This window comes from Pleurodeles waltl, chromosome 5 (assembly GCF_031143425.1).
Source record: "Pleurodeles waltl isolate 20211129_DDA chromosome 5, aPleWal1.hap1.20221129, whole genome shotgun sequence".
Taxonomy (NCBI): Eukaryota; Metazoa; Chordata; class Amphibia; order Caudata; family Salamandridae; genus Pleurodeles; species Pleurodeles waltl.
The window spans coordinates 442354254-442373642 of record NC_090444.1 but is presented as its reverse complement, the minus strand read 5'-3'; the positions used below and the strand labels follow the sequence as shown (position 1 = coordinate 442373642).

General features: G+C 46.1%; 1 protein-coding gene across 3 annotated transcripts in view; it reads left to right on the top strand.

The window, feature by feature from the left end:
- The window catches only part of LOC138295746 (uncharacterized), a 401349-nt gene that overhangs the window by 220608 nt on the left and 161352 nt on the right, over nt 1-19389 (top strand). For all 3 annotated transcript variants that reach the window (XM_069234243.1, XM_069234245.1, XM_069234244.1), the window contains one exon: nt 369-483. In XM_069234243.1, coding sequence (XP_069090344.1) covers nt 369-483 — 115 coding nt within the window. The remainder of the gene's footprint in view (nt 1-368; nt 484-19389) is intronic.

Below are 19389 nucleotides of genomic sequence, written 5' to 3'. Positions count from 1 at the left end.
GGTTAACTGCTCGACCACACTACCACAAGAGCGAGCATTAGTATTATCTACTCTAGCCTCTGGGGAACCCCTGGACTCTGTGCACACTATGTCTCATTTTATATAGTATATACAGAGGCAGCTTCCTACAACCATGGTCCCTCCTTTTTAACACAGACAATTTTAATTTAAGATTTTAATGTACAATTTTTATCCTGACCTATTTTTGTGTTGAAACTTTGTTCCTCGCAGTATGCCTTTTTGTAGCTCTATAAAGTAGCTCTATGATGCATAACTATATTTCAGTTATACTGTTGTTAATATTGCCAATGCAAGGAAGTACAGATAATGCATTACAATGACAGCATGTTTTTTTTGTTTTGTTTCAGCATCGGATTATGGCTAAGCACGATAAGGGAAAGATTTTTCTAATATTTCTGTCTTTTGCTCTCTACATTGTTATGGTGGCATTTAATGCAGGAGCAGGGTCAGGCACATTTAAAGGTAAGATAACTTTGCAAAAGTAAACATTCTTAACGTTTTAGGAAATGTTAAACCTATTAAACACCTTTCTCGTGAGCATTCATTCAGCATATTTGTTGTTATCTTCAGTGTGTGAGGATACATCCAGTTATTCAATTCAGCATGTGTAATTTGAGTCCAAAATGTTTATGAAGTTAACCATTCTAAATTATCCTAGTGATAAATTGTATGCCGTGAATTCCTTATTGAGGAAACGCAGCGAAAACGAAAAAGGCAAACTGCAGACTAGAAAGCAGAAGTTCAAAGGAACAAGCTAACACAATGTGAACGAGCCTGAGCAGTACTGTAAATGTTTATGCTCAATCTGTGATGCTAGGCCTTAGAATATCTAGGTTAATGCTTAATTTGTCAGAAAATGTGCTAGGACCCAAAGTTTTCTTACAGCACTCCCAATTGACAGGTTTGCCAAATACCATGGCTGTTTAGTGTTGAATCCACATCCTGGATCTTTCTTCCACCACCCTACACTTCATATCTGCTTATCTACTCTTCCAGGTTCTTCTCAATTGTTTTCACCCTTTCTCACTGTTTTGATATTATTTTTGTTCCTTCTCATTTCTCCCTTTTCTCTTTCTCTTTCTTGGTCAAAGTCTGATGTCTAAAGTAAGTCCTGATTCCTGGATGACTGCCGGTCACCACCACAGGCAAAACCTAAGCCATGATCTACACTGTTGCATGACCGATTGATAGGACAAAGACTTTATACAGAGGAAAAGGCAGGTGACTGATCAATCCTCCCTCTGGTTTGGTGCCCGTATGGATGACCTGAAAATCTAGCTATTTACTGTTCTTTGAGAATCATCAGCTCTGTGTTCCTGTGGACAGTTCTGGCCTCTGGAATGTAGAAGGGATCTGGCCACTCTGAGGGATAAGCCACGAGCGACTAAGCCTGACCATACCTTAGGGGCCCCCCACAGGATCTTACCAGGGACACACCATGCATTTTTCAAAGCATCTGTCTCACTAGTGGCAACTTCCCACTGTAACAGTCTCTCTCGCCACATCACTTTCAACTAATTTTCCATGAACATTCTGTTCCAGTAAGACTTCAGCCACACCCATATATCCACCCGGCCAATTACTCCCCTACACAAGGCAGCCCAGCCTTCCCTAAGCAGTGATCAGACCACATCCATCTTCTTAGTGTAGGGGATCCCGGTGTGTTATCACTCCACTAGCTTGTTGTGTACGTTTTTCAACATATGTTTACCTAAGTGGATGAGCAAGAGCAAGCACCCAGTACTCATTTGTTTTCCTAGTAACAACAACGTCATTGGTAATGTTTCCCTTGCATTCTCTTACACACTCTGAAGCGAGTGACCTGTACAGGTGCAACGAGGTAGTAATAATGATGTGATCACTGTATATGTGAACACTTTAGAGTTGATTGCAACTCCTACCTGACCCCTTCTAGATTGCCAAAACTTACAGAAGCGTTTGTGGCCTGGTGTAGAAGCTCCTAAAATGATTCCATGCTTCCATGAGGCCAAGTATTTGGCATTTGTGTGTTTTTTTATTCTGTAGTGACCTTTAGATGGCTGTTTGTAAGGTGCTAGGATATGGATATGTGGTATAAGATCCAACGCCACCCAATATAGCAATTGTGGCAAAGTTGGCCAGAGTAGTCTTTCTGTCAGTATGAGGCACTCATATTTTGTTTTGATTTTTTCAGTGCCATGGAATTAATGTACATGATATTATGGATTTTTCTTTCATTTTTTTCCCAGTTGAGTTTCTGAATGTTGGTGTCTACATTGTCTTACTTTGGGATGGGTTGCCTTGCCGTATTTTAGTTGCTTCAGAATGCCTTGCTCGCTGTGCATGTGTGATACTGAAGACATGTGTAATACAGAGTCATATGAAATATGTGTCATGTGCAAGGCATGTGTAATACTGTGGTATTTGTGATGCTTAGAGGTGCCATCATGGTAATGGGTGCACATGTTTTTAATGTTGTACATCGTGCTACAGTTGGATGGTGTTGTCAATTATCTGCACTAAGTAAAACATATTCTCACTGTCCTTCTCTGTCATGTTTTTTTAAAGTTATTTTCTTGTATGTTAGCAGGAGAAGTTGTTATATTTTAGTGTATCTGTCCGTAGAGGCTAACGGGAGGTAGTCTTGGCTCTGGTGGTAATAATGTTCAGCCAGGTATGGTAGTAGGCCCACAATGATTTTTTAAGTTTATTACAGTGGCAGCTCTAGCAGTCTGCCAGCCTCATGTACTAAAACAATCATGACAATGCATAAATATATATACATGCATAGAAGGGTTTTGGTCAGCCTTCTACATGTGGTTAGTCACTCTGTTTCACATTGATCAGTACACTCTCTGCTGACTTTATACTCACATCTTCATCCCGTCAAAAAGGAGGAAATGATAAAAACAGGAAAGGCCATTCCACCGAGTTGAACGCCTTCAGGGGTGTGGAGGTTCTGTAGTCCAACGCCCAGGACATATTGTTTGGGGTCAAGAACAACAAGTTTTCATGTTTATTTTGTCCTTGGGACAAGTAGGCCTAGCCCCCTGCAGAGCAAACCCTTAGGCTGCTAGTTTACAGTGAAGGGAACTTTCTTCAGCTGAGTTAATATTTGTTTCCATATGTTAATGCTGTTTGAACTTGTATTTATGGTTCATTAATGCAAAGCCTGTATTGTCAATGTGAGCACTCTCAATAACTGTTGTAAGCTCACACTGCAATACTGACAATGGCTTCTGGAAAAAAAAAATGTGTACACATGTTTGAAAAGTTTAACAATATGAGGCTATGTATAATGCTCCCAGAATGCTCTCTGATGCAGATGTTTGCAGTAGCTTGTAAGCAAGATTGATGATTATTTGATTTCAAAATAAAATGTTCAGAAAAAAATGCAAGTAGATAAGAAACGTTTTGCTAATTTACTGTTAACTTTTAGGTACTATTTCTTGGAAGCATCATTTAGTAAAATGTTTTGATGCATGCTAGTATTTCTGAAAAATATTCATAATGGAAAATCAGTGTACCAGTTTCAACAAGATTATGGGAAACATGAAAATAAACAAGCACTGGCAAAGCCACCCGATCCGCCATTGGTGGTCATTCTTTTCGTTTTTTCAATACGTGCCTTGTTTTGACATGGCTTTTGTAAAACATTATTGTTGCAGGAGCTGCCAGGCCCTCACCATCATAACAAACATTGGCAAAAAGCAAAAAAAAGAATGTGTTCTCAAAGAGCACACATTGCCACAGTAGTTTCTGGCACTGAACAATACTACTTTGTGTGCCAATATGCTCCTGGTGGAACAGCAGAATGCTACAGCTAACAGTAAAGCCAGCCGAGAGATGGATAGAGAGAGACAGAATTTTTATAAAAACAAAAGGTCTTGGTTAACACCAGACCTTGTAGTGGTCCAATTCTTAAAGAAAGTCACAGAAGTGCACCCATGGTATATGTCTGTGCATTAGTGCAGAATTGTGCATGAATTCACAAGAATCTACAGAAGTAGACCAGGAAATTGTACTGCTGGAAAATATTTGTGAACTGTATTTTAGCACAAGCAAATATGCATGTGTAGATTTGCTCATGCGAAATCTATTGAGCATTTACAGCTTCACTTTCCTTCCAACTACTTTTTTCCTAACCCTGGAAGAACTTCCCATTCTGCCCTTGTCAGGAATACATTTCCAACCTTTCTCACTATGCAAAAAGATTAAAAAAGAGCTGGTGAAAATCCTTAAGACATGCAAGTTAGTAGGTTTGCACAGACTCAAAGGCATTCCAACCCTGAAACTATTGCTTACTGCTTCCTCCACCCCCAATATGTCAATCTGCGAGAAAAGTGGCAAAATAAGGCAATTGCTAGTATTCAAGCCATACTATAGAATTAGCCATGCCATAATTAGAGATGGTATTATCAGAGCTCTTATATAAAGAAATTTCGGCCATACTTTTTCACTGCACTACATGGCACCAAAGGGACTAGTTTGTTTTTTTACAGGACAAGTAGATTTATGAAGCAACCTGTCCCATGGACAACTAGATATTTTATTCAGTTCCACACCCCTGCGCCTTGTTGGCATCCAGGGACAAAATGGTCCAGGGTATCCTCCCTGCATTCGATTGTGCTATGTTGTTATAGACCCACCGTAAGTTTAGTTTTGTTGGGCGGCAAGGCATAAAATGGGTCTGGTCAGGATGTATCAGGTCGTAGACCACATTACGGAGTCTGTTAGCCAGCAATTTTGTGAGAATTTTGGGGTCTATGTTTAACAGAGAGATAGGCCTGCAAGAATCGCACCTGCTATCCGGCTCCCTGGTCTTGTGTATGAGAACTATCGTCACTGTGCGCAGATCAGCTAGCAGTGCTCCCTATTGCAGAGCATTCTTCAATCAGTCAATCAGTTAGTACTTATTAAGCGCTTTAATCACCCTGGGGGTATCCAGGCGCTGAGTGAGGTGGAGCTACTCGAACAGCCAGGTCTTTAGTCCACGCCTGAAATTGGTGAGGGAGGTGGAGGCTTGGAGGTGGAGGGGGAGGAGGAGGTCGTTCAAGGTGGGAGTAGAAGCATCCTCCAGCTCAGGTACGATGGATGCAGGGGTCAGTGGCGAGGGCCAGGGAGGCAGACTAAAGGTTTTAGGTGGGCTGGTGGAAATCCAGGCAGTTGTTCAGGTGTTCTGGTCATGTGTTGTGGAGGGCTTTGTAGGAGTGTGTGAGCAGCTTGAAGTGGCATCTCTTTTTGACAGGGAGCCAGAGCAGGCTGCGGAGGTGAGGAGCGATGTGGAATCATCCGGGCAGGTCCAAGATGATTCTGGCTGCTGCGTTCTGGATTGTTTGGAGGCATCTGAGGAGGAGGGTGGTCGTTCCGATGTAGATGGCGTTTCCGTAGTCCAGTCAACTGGTGATGAGAGCCTGTGTGACGATTCTTTTGGTGTCGGTTGGGATCCATCTGAAGACCTTACGGAGCATTCTGAGGGTGTTGAAGCAGGTGGAGGCAACCGAGTTGACCTGTCGTCTCATGGAGAGCTCACTGTCGAGGATGATTCTGAGGTTGCAGGAGTGGGTGGTGGGTGCGGGTGCTGGTCCGAGGGTGGAGGGCCACTAGGAGTCGTCCCATTGTGAGGGGGGTCTTCCGAAGAGGAGGATCGTTGGCTTTGTCAGTATTGAGTTTGAGGCAGTTGTCTCTTATCCAGTCAGTGAAGTAGGTCATGGCGTTCTGGAATTTTGCTCTAGGGGTGTCCGTGTCTTTGATAAGGGAGAGTATGAGCTGGGTGTCGTCGGCGTAGGAGATGCTGTTGAGACCGTGGCTGTGAGCGATGGTTGCCACTGTAGTCATGTAGACGTTGAACAGTGTGGGGGACTGGGGTATGCCGCAGATGATGCTGTTTGGGTCAAAGGAAAATGTCGGGAGACGGATTCTGTGAGTGTGTCGGTGAGAAAGAGGATAGCAGCTTTAGGGCGTTGCTGTAGATGTCTATGTGGTGAAGCCCTTGGATGATGAGGTATTGGGAGATGGTGTTGAAGGCCGCTGACAGGTCGAGGAGAATCAGTGGGATGGTGACTCGCCACGGTCAAGGATGGCCCTGACGTCTTCCAAGGCGACTATAAGGACGGTTTCTGAGCTGTGGTTCACGCAGAAGCCAGATTGGAAGGGGTCGAGTAAGTGGTTGGCTTCCAGGTTTTCTGTGAGTTGGCAGTTGACTGCTTTCTCTAGTACCTTGGCTGGAAAGGGGAGGAGAGATATGGGGCGGTAGTCCTTGAGGTCGGATGAGTCCGCTGTGGGTTTTTTCAGTAGGGGTTTAACATCGGCGTGCTTCTAGTTTCCGGAAAGGTGTTGGAGCTAAACACTGAGTTGATGATGCTGGTGAGCGGGGGTCTGAGTTCCTTGTGTCCGAGGTTGAAGACATGGTTGGGGGTAGGGGTTGGTCAGAGCTCCTGAAAGAATGGAGGACATGATAGATGTAGTGGTTTCGGTGCAGAGAGGAGTCGAGTCATTCCGGGTGTAGGGTGAGAGGTTGGTGGGTGGAGGGGGAAGGCTAGGTTGTGTTGCTGAGGTTCGAGTTTTTGGTGATGATGACGATCTTGGTGTGGAAGTATTCGGCGAGTGAGTTGCAGAGGAACTGGAAGTATTGAATGGTGTTTCAACAGCGTCTGGGGAGGAGAATTCTCTGACGATGAGGAATAGTTCCTTGGTGCCGTTGGTGGGTTGGAGGCGGGTTGCAAATGTTGCTTTCTTCATAGCTCTGATGGTAAAATTTGAGGGCCATCTTAAAAGCTATGTTGTCGCTTGAGTCTCTGCTGGAGCGCCAGCGTCTCTCCAGAGGTAGCAAGCATTGTAGTTTGGGCTGGAGGTCGGTGGTCTTAGTAAGGGTGAGTGGTTCTGGGGGGTCACAGGTGAAATTGTAGTGGAGGCAGACGAAAGCTCCTTCAGTGTCTTTGGGTGAGTGGGTGCAGCAGAGGGCGATGTGGCGACCTGGGTCCACGCTTTGGAGAGCAGATCTGGAGTAGCAGTGGATGGTCGGTGGGCCAGGGCATCTGGCAGTGGCCGCAGTCGAGACAAACAGGCTTGCCATTGGTGTGCCACCAGCGTGGCCGCACAGTGGCTGGCATTAAGTTGCCGGGGGAGGTTCGGGGCAGAGGGAGGGCCTGGGCAACGAGGCCTGTGATGCGCTAGCATTGTAGGCCAAGAGGAATGGCGGCCGGCCAGTTGCCTAGCAACCGTTCACGCTGGGGATGTAGCTTGGGCGGCAAGGAAATCAGGTGCACCGATTAGGTGGAGTCTCTTGTCCCAGATGAGGCTTCAAGGAGGCTCAAAGTCACACAGGAGAGCAGGGTCAGGGGTGACACAGGCTCTCTAATGCCACACAGTGGCCAGCATTAAGCAGCCTTGCGGAGTGCGGGTCTGGGGTGGGGCGAGCGCGTAGTAGGCCAAGAGGAATGGTGGCCGGCCTGTTGCCTAGCAACCTGTCGAACTGGGCAGGTAGCTGGGGTGACGAGGGAATCAGTGGTGCCGTTTAGGTGGAGTCTCTTGTCCTATATGAGGCTTCAAGGAGCTCAAAGTCACGCAGGAGAGTGGGGTCAGGGGCGACAAAGGCTTGCTAATGTTGCTTAGTGGCCGGCTTCAAGTTTCCTGGGGGGGCGGAGCAGAGGGTGAGTGTGGGGGCGAAGACTGCGACGCTGTAGCATCGTAGGCCGAGAGGAATAGTGGCTGGCCGGATGCGTGGCAACTGGCCACGCTGGGGCGGTAGCTGGGGCAGCAAAGGAATCAGGGATGCCAATCAGGTGGAGTCTCTTGTCCCAGATGAGGCTTCAAGGAGGCTCAAGGTCAGGCAGTAGAGCGGGGTCAGAGTGACACATGCTTGCTAATGCCACACAACAGCCGGCATTAGGTAGCCTGAAGGGGTGGGCGGGGCAGAGGGCTGGTCTGGGGGTGAGGCCTGCGATGCACTAGTGTTGTGGGCCAAGAGGGATGGTGGCTGGCCGGTTGGCTAGCAACCAGTCATTCTGGACAGGTAACTGGAGCGGCGAAGAAATCAGGGCCACCGATTAGGTGGAGTCTCTTGTCCCAGATGAGGCTTCAAGGAGGCTCAAAGCCACGCAGGAGAGCGGGTTCAGGGGCGATACAGGCTCACTAATGCCGCGCAGTAGGGGCTGAGGGCGGGTCTGGGGGGCGAGGCCTGCGACCTGATAGCATCATAGGCCGAGAGGAATATGACACGGTGGGCAGGTAGCTGGGGCGGCATGGAAATCAGGGGCACCGATTAGGTGGAGTCTCTTGTCCCAGATGAGGCTTCAAGGAGGCTCAAAGTCACGCAGGAGAGCGGGCTCAGGGGCGACACAGGCTCGCTAATGTTGCCCAGTGGCCGGCATTAAGTAGCCTTTGGGGGGGGTGGAGTGTGGGTCTGGGGGGTGAGGCCTGCGACACGCTAGTGTCGTAGGCCAAGAGGAATGGTGGCCGGCCGCTGCCTAGTAACTGGTCTCTCTGGGCAGGTAGCTGGGGTGGCAAGGGAATCAGGGGTGCCGATTAGGAGGAGTCTCTTGTCCCAGATGAGGCTTCAAGGAAGCTCAAACTCACGCAGGAGAGCGGGCTCAGATACGACACAGGCTTGCTAATGTTGCACAGTGGCCAGCATTAAGTAGCCTTTGGGGGGGGTGGAGTGTGGGTCTGGGGGGTTGAGGCCTGCGACACGCTAGCGTCGTAGGCCAAGAGGAATGGCGGCCGGCCGCTGCCTAGTAACTGGTAGGGGGCAGTAAGGGAATCAGGAGCACCGATCAGGTGGAGTCTTTTATCCCTGATGAGGCTTCAGGGAGGCTCAAAGTCACGCAGAAGAATGGGGTCGGGGTCCACAGGCTCCATGTACATGGACAGTATTGATTTTCTCACCGTAACATCAATTTACGAAATAATTCTACAGCCAGTCTGCTCGGACCTGGGGCCTTCCCTGATTGCAACTGAGCTAATGCCACTGCTATTTCTCTCTCTGTGAGATCCTGTTTTAATGTTTCCCACTGTTCTCTGCTCAGAGCTTTAACCAGACAGTTCTGTACAAAACTTTTAGTCTCAGTCCCAGGGGTCTCGGCTTTTGGGGCGTAGCAGGTGGCCATATATGTTGCGAATGCTTCTGCGATTTGTCCGCTGCCACTCAGTTTCTCACGATTCTAGATGGAGCACCCTTATGTGCATAGATTACCCTTCTTTGGCTCCGACCTAAGCTAGCAGTTTACTGGCCTAATTGCCAGCTTCATAAATATGCTTCTTCTTTTTGGCAAGAAAGATGGTCTTCACCTCATGCTGCGGCCTCTTGATATTCTGTTAATTTTCGCTGTAGCTGCTGTTGGACAGATGCTGTAGCATTGTCAGCATGTTTCTTTTCCAAGACTTTCATTTCACATTCTAGTACATCTATCCATTGTAACCTGGCCCTTTTATCTCCCACATCTCCCACTATCAGTGCACCTCTGATAGTCGCCCTATATGCCTCTCATACTATACTAGGGCTATCCACAGTTCCTTAGTTGTCACGGAAGTAGAGTTTGGTGGCCTTGTCTAGTGTCTTCAGTACTTGTTTGTCGGGCATCCTGCAGGTAGCCATTATCCAACCCTGGGGAGCTCTCTCTCTACCGTTGTTCAGAGTGACCTGCAGCGGAGAGTGATTGGAGATCCCTCACACCAGGTATTTAGCCTAGAGGAACCTCCCCACTGTGTCTCTAGGGGTCACGATATAGTCAAGTCTTCAGGACATGTTAAATGGATGGGAGTAAAAGTAGAAAGCCCTTTGCTGTCCATGAAGTGACCTCCATCCATCAGTCCGAATGCCTGTATGAAATCCCCCAACTTCCCTACCGTCGCCTTTCCCTCTGGTTTGGTGCTCATTCTGTCCAGGCATGTGTTGTGTATAAGGTTGCATTCTCTCGATGCTATGGTACAGGCCCAAGGGAACTCAGCCAGGAGTTGCCCCACCGTCTGCAGTATCTGTAATTGAAGTCCTGACGGGGCATATATATTGAGAAGAATCATGTTTTCCCCTTCTCATTCTCCAAGTATGGCCGTGCAGCATCCCGCTGTGTCTGACCATGTATGGAGGACATGGATTGATAGTGTCTTTTGAAGCAGGAGTGCCACCATCCGTGAGCCCGAGGTGTACTGCGCATAGAATGCTGCTCTATATTTGTCCCACCCTAAACATTTGTGTTGTGTGTCTATCAGGTGGGTTTCCTCAAGGAATATCACGTCTGCCCTATATCTGTTAAAGGCCCTGGTTACCAGGCCTCTTTTTACTGCATTACCTAGGCCATTGATGTTCCACAATATCAAGTTCAGGGCTTGTGTCTTTGTAATACCAATCCTACATGACCATATGGGGCCATCGGTGCCACGGCAAGGATTGTACCTCCTCCACTACATGTGCAATATAGTGTCCTTGTGTGCATAGTTATTAGAACACTCCCAAACTTTAACATCCCCCACCCTACCTTACCGTGCTGCGATCCTGAACATGACTACCCACCCAATTCATGGTCTGAGTGTACCCTTAACCAAGTAAACATGTATTGTTAAAGAAATGTCTTGTGTCACTATATTATGCAGTAGTACAAGGTCGCCGGGTCTGACCACACGCCCTGCTGTTCCAACTGCTGCCACACCTCCTGTGCAGATAGTAGAAAGTGTACCTGATCTTTGTGGATCACCCTTAGCTTCCCCAGAAAGATCAGAGAGTATTTAATACCTTTTTGGTGCAGTATCCTATTGATAGGTATAAATGTTCCCCTCTGCCTTTGGGCCAGGTTTGGGGAGTCAAGTGTTCAGGGGCCATATGTATGAAAAAGCTGGAGTATATTATCTTGGTCTCTGTAATTCATGAGGCTAGCAACAATTGGGTCGGGAGGTTTGCCCCTGTGGCTGGAACTCTTGCTGGTATCTTGTGCGGTCTTTCAACTGAGAAAAATCACGGGGATCTCCCTGTAGCGATACTTTTTATAAGCAGTCTTTGACAAAAAATTCCATGCTTTACCCTTCCGTCTTTCTGGGTACCCCTGTGACTCGCACATTGCACCTTCTGGATCTCCCTTACGCGTCTTCCAAGCGGTCTGTAAGGCCAGCCATCCCTTTCTCCAACTGCACACTCCGTTTCCTGAGGTCTTGTACCATCAGCTTACTTTTTGCCTTGTGGACCCTCTCTGCCAGCTTTTTGTGGTCTGCCCTCAATATGCCCATTTCATTTACCACGCCGCCATCTGCGTCTCCAGCTGCTAACATCGCTGTGGTGTGTTTCACAAGCGGGTCTCCCTCAAGGGCTTGAGTTGGGGGACCCCCTGTCTTTCCCCTCCTGGGTGGGATCCAATGATTTGTTCTTTACTCCCTTTGGTTTTCCCATGTTGTTGAGATAAACTGAGTGTGCATGATATGGATGGGGGGAAGGGAGACCCCTCGCCACACTATTCTGATCACTCAACAAACTCCTCACCCTCCCATTTGCGCCTGAGGGGTGGGGGTGGGCTTCTTCCTGTTCTAGATGTAGATAGTGGGGGATATGTGGCCCCTGAGTCAGGTCAGGCTTTCTCACCATAGGATCAGTTCTTGTCACCCGTATTTCACATATATATGCCCCGGGACACAGGCTTCGGTGTCCGCAGACTTTGTATCACAGTTCCAGTGCACCCACAGCACCCTTGGCTCTACCCTCATCCAGCGCAGCTGGGTGTGCTTCAGGTGTTGTTTCTGCCCTTTCTTAGCCCCCAGGCACCCCTCCCCCTTGCCGGATGGGTTTTAGAGCTTGCGGTTTAGTCAATCGCCAGGCCTCACTGCCCAACAGCTGTCACTAGGCCCAGGGACCTAATCATGTCTAGCCGCTCACTACATGGGCTTCCCTGCTGTCCCGTAACTCCACCACTTACCAGTCCTGACGATTCCTCTTCCGATCACTATCCGCCAAACTTTACCAGGCCGTAGGTCTTCTGTAGGACCCTCTGTGCTCATGACCCACACTGTTGAATGGGTCTGCTTACACGTGCGGCTCTAGACGCCATCTTGCATGCCTTCCGATCACTGACGGCCTTCCCCCGATCAAGAGTCTCCCTTCGGGCTATCCGGGTCTCTGGTTACTCCTCACCTCAGATTCATTGGTCGAGGGCATGTTGGGTCCCACAGCTCCTTAGTTCACATTTGGGCTGGGGACAAGATAAGTGTCTCCGTGTTGCTATCGACGGCAGAAGCTCAGCTGAGCACATCTGCATCCATAGCCCGCTAGGCCACGCCCCCATCACAACTTTAAAAAAAAGAAATTAATATATAATTTATCTATACACAATTTGTCAGGAATTTTCTTGTGTAGAATAGCAAGGGTGATAATGTATTCCATCACAGATAGGTTGCTTTTAAAGGCAAAATATTAAGGGTGAACGATTAATTAGACTTCGATGGGGGTGTGAATAGAGCGGAGACCCACTGTGCTGTGTGCACCAGGTCTCCACCAAGTCTGTTAAATAAAGCCCCCAATCAGAGATGTTCATAAATTTGCTGATCTGGTAGCCCTGACAGATGCGACGTTTGGTTAAAATTTAGATGCAACAAGCCCGTCTGGCTGAAAAGAACCCAGGTGAAACTCGGAGCGCACATAGCTGGCAAATCCAAAATGGTCACAGTGGCGCACATCATCCAGCCAAGACTCCTGAGCTGTACTGGCTGGCCCTAAGCAGCACCTCCAGTGACTGCTATGGAAACACCACTAAAAATTCAGGTTGGCCTGAAAAGGGGGAGCAGCATTACTCCTTGAAGAGCAAAGTGTCGGAGAAACCTGGGTGACATTTCTCTGAACTGAAACCTGGGGGACAGAGAAGCCCTGACTTCAGCGGCCGCTAGCTGGTGCATGAACCCTGATCTCCCATGCCTGCCATGATAGAGCTCTTTCCTATTTTGGCCCCTCTTCCTTGTCTGGATCATGTGAGAGCTGGACCCTGAACGAGACTGATAAGCCTCCTTCAGAGCAGCGTCATTTTCTTGGTCAATACAGACAGGTGCTTTGCCGGATGTGGCCCTCCCTACCCATGGATACCTATATGCATCTGAGAATTGGCAGGCTGGGGGCATTCAGAGGTGAGGTCATTTAGGTGGCAGCCTGTTTCTGAGGCATACCATGAGGACAGGAAACACTAAATGGCTGTTAATACTTCCGGTTCAGCAGAGCTGGGACCTCTCCAATAATAGACCACAAGGGCTGAGAGACGTGTGTCACCCATGCAAGACACCTTTACAAGGGCCTCAGAGAGACCATCCAATCTTTCTCAGCACTTCTGTGCGCATAGAGGACATTACAAATAACAACTGCAGGGAGTGCAGCCCCACGTTTTCTCTCACAATGGCAGGGAATAGGGTGAAGTCAGCAGATCCTTTGTAGAGTCCACATTGGTAACTCTGGGCGGTGCTTAGCTAAATAACAAGAGTCTGTGATATTCTGTGGTGATACCTTCTCACGTTTTTCCAAGATGTCTCCCTTTACACACTAGACAAACAATGAGAATTGAAAGATGTGACCGCCTACCTGCAGAGATAAAAAATACCCAACAGCTGGAAATACCCTTTTTGTGTTCACTTATCCCTCAAGGGCCAATGGCTCACCATTATTAACATCAAAAGAGTCTGTGTGGTGTTGGGCCTGGGTGCGGCCTCTCCATCATCAGAAGCAGACACAGGGCGGGCCAACCCCAGAGAGACTAGAAACAAATGTCAGCTTTTCTGAATTACAGAGCAAAGCAGCAACTATGATGATTGCTGTAGAAAATGGCTCATCCTCCATCATCCGTTAAAAACGGACCGCCCATGGGGTATCTCACCCAGGTGTATCATAGTGTTGATCATGGTCACTCAGACTTTACTATCCGTCTTCTGGTATGGCTCCCATAATTGTATCTGGGCAAGGGGTGGTGGAGACCCCACCAGGTTTAACAGAGGTAGCCTAAGTTTTTAACTTGACTGCTTATTCTCAATGTGGTTCTTGGCTAATTTATTGTTTGATGGTCATCTTCATTCAGACCAGTTGATCACTCTTCAAAGGACAATCCTGCTCAGGCCCCAGAGTTTAATAAACCTGCAAAGACATCCTCTACCAGTATTGATGCCATGTTCTGCTGCTGCGTACCAGCTCGGAAAACATATTGTCTATCTTCCCATAGTCTGGCAATGTCTCAGAGTCCTGCAACCAATTCTAATTCTCTAAAAGCGTGACATATACCTGAAAAGATACTCCAACGTCGTTTTCAGATTAAATACAGTATCTTTTATTCCAGCTACAGGATAACAACCAACCCTGACAGGTCCTTGATCCCAACTGCCTGCAAGCAGCTCTCAACATTCCAGCCTCTTCCCCACATCTCTAGGCAACAAACATGTCACCACATTCCACATTCCAACACATCTCCCCCCTTTACCTAAAAAAAAAATATAACTCAACATATATAAAGTCTAATCTTATACCTTAACAATTACCCTACACTAAATATTTAACATGCAGATATAATAAATACAAAACTAACATCACAAAAAAAGATTCTCATGTCATGTAATCCTTTAAATACACAGGTATCTTCACTAATCTCCTTTCCTTACACTCCTCCTTGCTCACCTCACTCCACTTATCATCAACCCTCATACTCCTCCACTTTCGCAACTCTGCTTCATTACATTTCGACACTTTGCTCTCATTCCACCTCTTACCATCCTCCAACTCCACGCTATACTCATACACCTTCACTACCTGCTTCGGTATCGACCACTTAGACGCACCCTTTTTCCTTTTGTCCCACACCCTAGTTCTTACCCAATCACCGATTTCCAATTTTCCCTTCTTCCAATCCCCCTTGTTCCTTCCATCATAAACTTCCTGCCTCTCTCTCACACGCGTCAAGACTTCCTCCTCATTCACCTTGCCCCTTCCTGCTCTACCCATCCACCCTGGCACAGCCTTGGTACACAGCTTTCTACCTTTCAACAGTACAAATGGGGTCTCCAATGTGAGAGAATACAGGGTAGTGCAATAATTCCACAAAAGATTCTTTATTTCTTTTTTCCAGTTCAGACCATTTTGCACTGACAATTGTATATTTTCACTCAACACTGTTGAACCTTTCCACCAGTCCATTTTCCCTGGGATGGGCTATGGCCGTTCTAATGTGCTTTACTCCACACTTTTCCACATAGTGAACAAACTCCCCAGACGTAAATTGCGGACCATTGTCTGTCACGACCGCCTCTGGATATCCCTCTCTCCTCCACACCTCTTCACAAAACTCTATTACTGCACTCGACTTTACATCGTTCACTACACTCACTTCAGGCCACTTAGAATGATAATCTATCATTACCACAACAAAAACCCTCTCATTAGTGTCTAACGAAAAAGGACCACATATATCCATACCTAGTTCCTGCCAAGGTTTGTCCGGAAATGGAAATGGAATAGCTGGTGTCCTCCCTCCCACATGGGATTTATCGCTGCATGCACAATCTACACAGTTTCTTACGAACCTCTCCACATCTTGGTCCATTCCGGGCCACCAAAAATCTTCCCTTGCCTTCCTTTTCATTCCTGACATGCCACCATGACCCTCATGTAATACTTCCAATAACCTTCCTCTCAATTTGTATGGAACAATCAACCTATCACCACGTCTCAATAACCCATCTTGAATTGATAATTCTGACCATCCATACACTTTTGAAATTTGCCACCTGATTTGCATGATCTCCCAATTTGGACCATTGCATTCCCAAATTCTCCTTCAGCACTTGTAACTCCCCATCTTCATTCATTGACTCGCGCCACAGTTCCTCACTAATAGCATCAGTCCCTACATCTTGGACACTTGCAACCAACCATTCTTCTTCCTCCTCATCTAAATGATTCTCAATTGGCAATCTAGATAGGCAATCCGCGTTCACATTCTTCACCCCCGGTACATATCTCATCACAAAATTATATTCTTGCAAACTGTATATCCATCTTGCCACTCTGGAAGATGCACAATATGCACCCTTTGTCGTAAATACCTCGATTAACGGTTTATGGTCTGTTCGTAACTCAAATTTCCTCCCCCACACATAGTTCTCAAAATATTTAACACCCCACCAACAGGCAAGAGCCTCTTTCTCAATAGTGGAGTACGTCTCCTCCGCACCTTTCAAAGTTCTTGAAGCAAATGCTATTACATGTTCTTTCCCTCTATGTGATTGCATCAACACTGCTCCAAGGCCATGCATACTTGCATCCGTAGACACGATGGTATGATGTTCTGCTACAAAAGGTTTTAGTTCCACCGCATTGATAATACATTTCTTTAAGGAAGAATATGCTTGTTGACATTCCATAGACCATTCAAATTTCTGATTTTTTTTCATTAAAAAATGCAATGGTTGGCAACATCAGCAACATTTTTCAAACATTTTGCGTAATATTCAGCTAAACCTAAAAAAGGCCTTAGTTGGTCTTTATTTGAAGGAATCAGTGCTTTATCAATTGCTTCCAATAAGTTCATTTTTGGCTTTATACCATTTCCCGATACTGTGTGACCCAAATATTCGACACTTTTACATTCGAACTTGCACTTCTTCATTTCCACTGTTAGTCCTGCCTTCTCTAATATGGAACATACCTTCCTCAATATCACATTATGCTCCCCTATATCTTTTGCCCATACCAATACATCATCTTGGAAGAATCTTACATTTCCAATTCCACCCAATAAACTTAGCATGACTCTCTGGAACACTGCCAAAGCCGATGCCAATCCAAAAGGCATTCGTATATATCTGAATGCCCCTTCAGGTGTTATGAACGATGTCAAATGTTTTGAATCAGGATGTAGCATAATTTGGTGGTACGCATTTGACAAATCAAGGGTAGAAAAAACTTCACCGCCCTGAATGCCTGCCAGTAGCTCATTTATGTTTGGTATCGGGTGCCTATCTACCCAGATATTTTCATTTAGATCCCTCAAGTCCACGCACATACGGATTTTTCCATTAGGTTTGCGTGCCAAAACCACTGGACTGAGCCATTCCGAGGACTCCACTTCCTCTATCACACCCATTTCCAACAATCTTTTCAACTCACTTTTCAAAGCTTCCTTTAATACTACTGGAACGCTCCTTACTTTGTGCACCTTAGGTACAACTCCTTCCTTCACTATGATTCTATGTTGGAATCCCTTCAAACACCCCAGTTCCTTGCCAAATAATTTTGGAAATTCTGACTTCCACCTAACTGACTTCTCGTCTTCCCCCTCCACCGTCAACACTTGTTCTTTTGTATTTGGGTCCAATATCACTCCTAAGGTTCTCTGTTCACTCCAACCTAATAAACATTTTCCACTCTCCACCACAAAAATGTCACTATAGATCTTTTTCTGTTTGAACTCAATCTCCCCACGGAAATAACCTAATACGGGTATTTTGTTTCCCCCATAACCCATCAGGTTCACTTTAGATTTAGATAATTCCATCTCACCCGCTTTCGTCCATGTCTCTTTATCAATCAGTGTATGCGGGGAACATGAATCCGCCCACATAGTAACTGGTATTCCATTCAATTCCACCACACATCTTGGTGGTCTGTAATCATCATTTCCTAACATCCACACATTACTATAATCAGACGTACACTCCGAAACAATAGTTTGCAGCATCAATACCTCAACTTGTTCACCGCTTTCGCAAACTTCCAAGGAATTCTCCTCATACAAACAGTTTACATTTTTCTTATCCCCCATTTTCTTCTGGTTACAAACTTTAGAAAAATGTCCTATTTTATTACATTTGAAACACTTACTGTTCCTGGCTGGACAACTCATCGAAAACGCTAAATGTTTTACACTGCCACACCTGTAACATTTTTTCTTTCCAGCCCTCGCACCCTCACTTTCACACTTGATCTTGTCTGCCTCCTGGACACTCATACCACTCTCATCCATATCATTTTTTTTTTCTAACTCCCTGATATACTTGCATGTTGCTTCTATACGCCTTGCTGCTGACAACGCTTCATCCAACGATGGGTCCCTAAGTGATAATAATTTTTCTTGTATTTTCCTGTCCTTAGTATGGCATATTAACTGATCCCTTATTATTTCCTCGTGTAAGTCTTTAAATTTACAAGTGTTAGCTAACGTTCGTAATGCACACACATACTGATCAACCGATTCGTTAGACGATTGAGTTCTCGTAAAGAACTTATGTCGTTCCACAACAATACTAAACTTCCTACAGTAATGTTCTTCCAAAGCTGTCACAGTTCTTCCATATATATCATTGTTCTCATCTTCATCGTCCGAACCTTCCCTATTAACTTCCAACTCCTCGACATTAGGTAAAGCTTTCAATACTTTCCTCCCTTCAACACCCAAACTGTGTTTGAGTAAAGCCAATTTCCTTTTAGCCGTAAAAATGGCTCCACCTAAAGCTTCTAGGTATGTTTCGAATGCCTCACGCCAATCCTCCCACGGCATACATGGTTCACCTGGCATGTTCAAAAATACTGGAGGTGGTAGTATTGACTGCATATTTCTCAGATGATTTACACTTCACTCGCGTTCCTTTTTCTTCTCCTCTGTTATACCTTTACTTTCAAATGCACAACATTTTCAAAAATAATAGTTTTGTTGTATTAATAAAAACTTTGTTCACGTTGTAAAGTTTGTTTTCTCTAACTCCCTTTTTAAAATTTACCTTTTCCAACTTTCTTATCAACAATTTCGCTGTCCAAAATGCACAATGTCCAAAGTCACTCACTTGTTACTTCCGAACCTTTTTTTTGTTCAAAACTCCATACCACGGCGGTTTTTCTTTCTGGGAATTATTATTTCTATCTCCTCTTCACACACGCACTTCCTTATGTGTGTGCGTTGACGCAGGAAATCATTCCTTAAAGCACTTCCAGTATCGCGTCTCTGTTCCCTAGGAGACGCTTCACACACGCACTTCCTTAAACGTGCGCGCTGATGCACGAGGCCACTCCATAAAGCACTCCCAGTCTCTTGCGTCTGTTACCTGGGAGACGTTTGCTGCTGCACGATTACATGGCAACGTTAGCGCACGCGAAGAATATAATTATATCCACACGCTTGCACGCTGCCTAAGAGCCACAAATGCAGGCGCGTGACTTCTCCAACAGTCGTCGGAAGTAGCCGAAGGTAAATAAATAAAACATTTATTTACCTTACTTGTCCCGATAACAGCTTTAACAACAGTCTATCTACACACACCGCTGTGCATACACTGAGCCTTTGCATGAATTCAAAACGGGCTGATCCTCATCTTCGACCCCTCAGTTTCTCAGCACAGGATCTGGTGAACGTCGTTTCCTTTTTACTTTCTTCCTTCACAGCTCGTGTTGGCCCC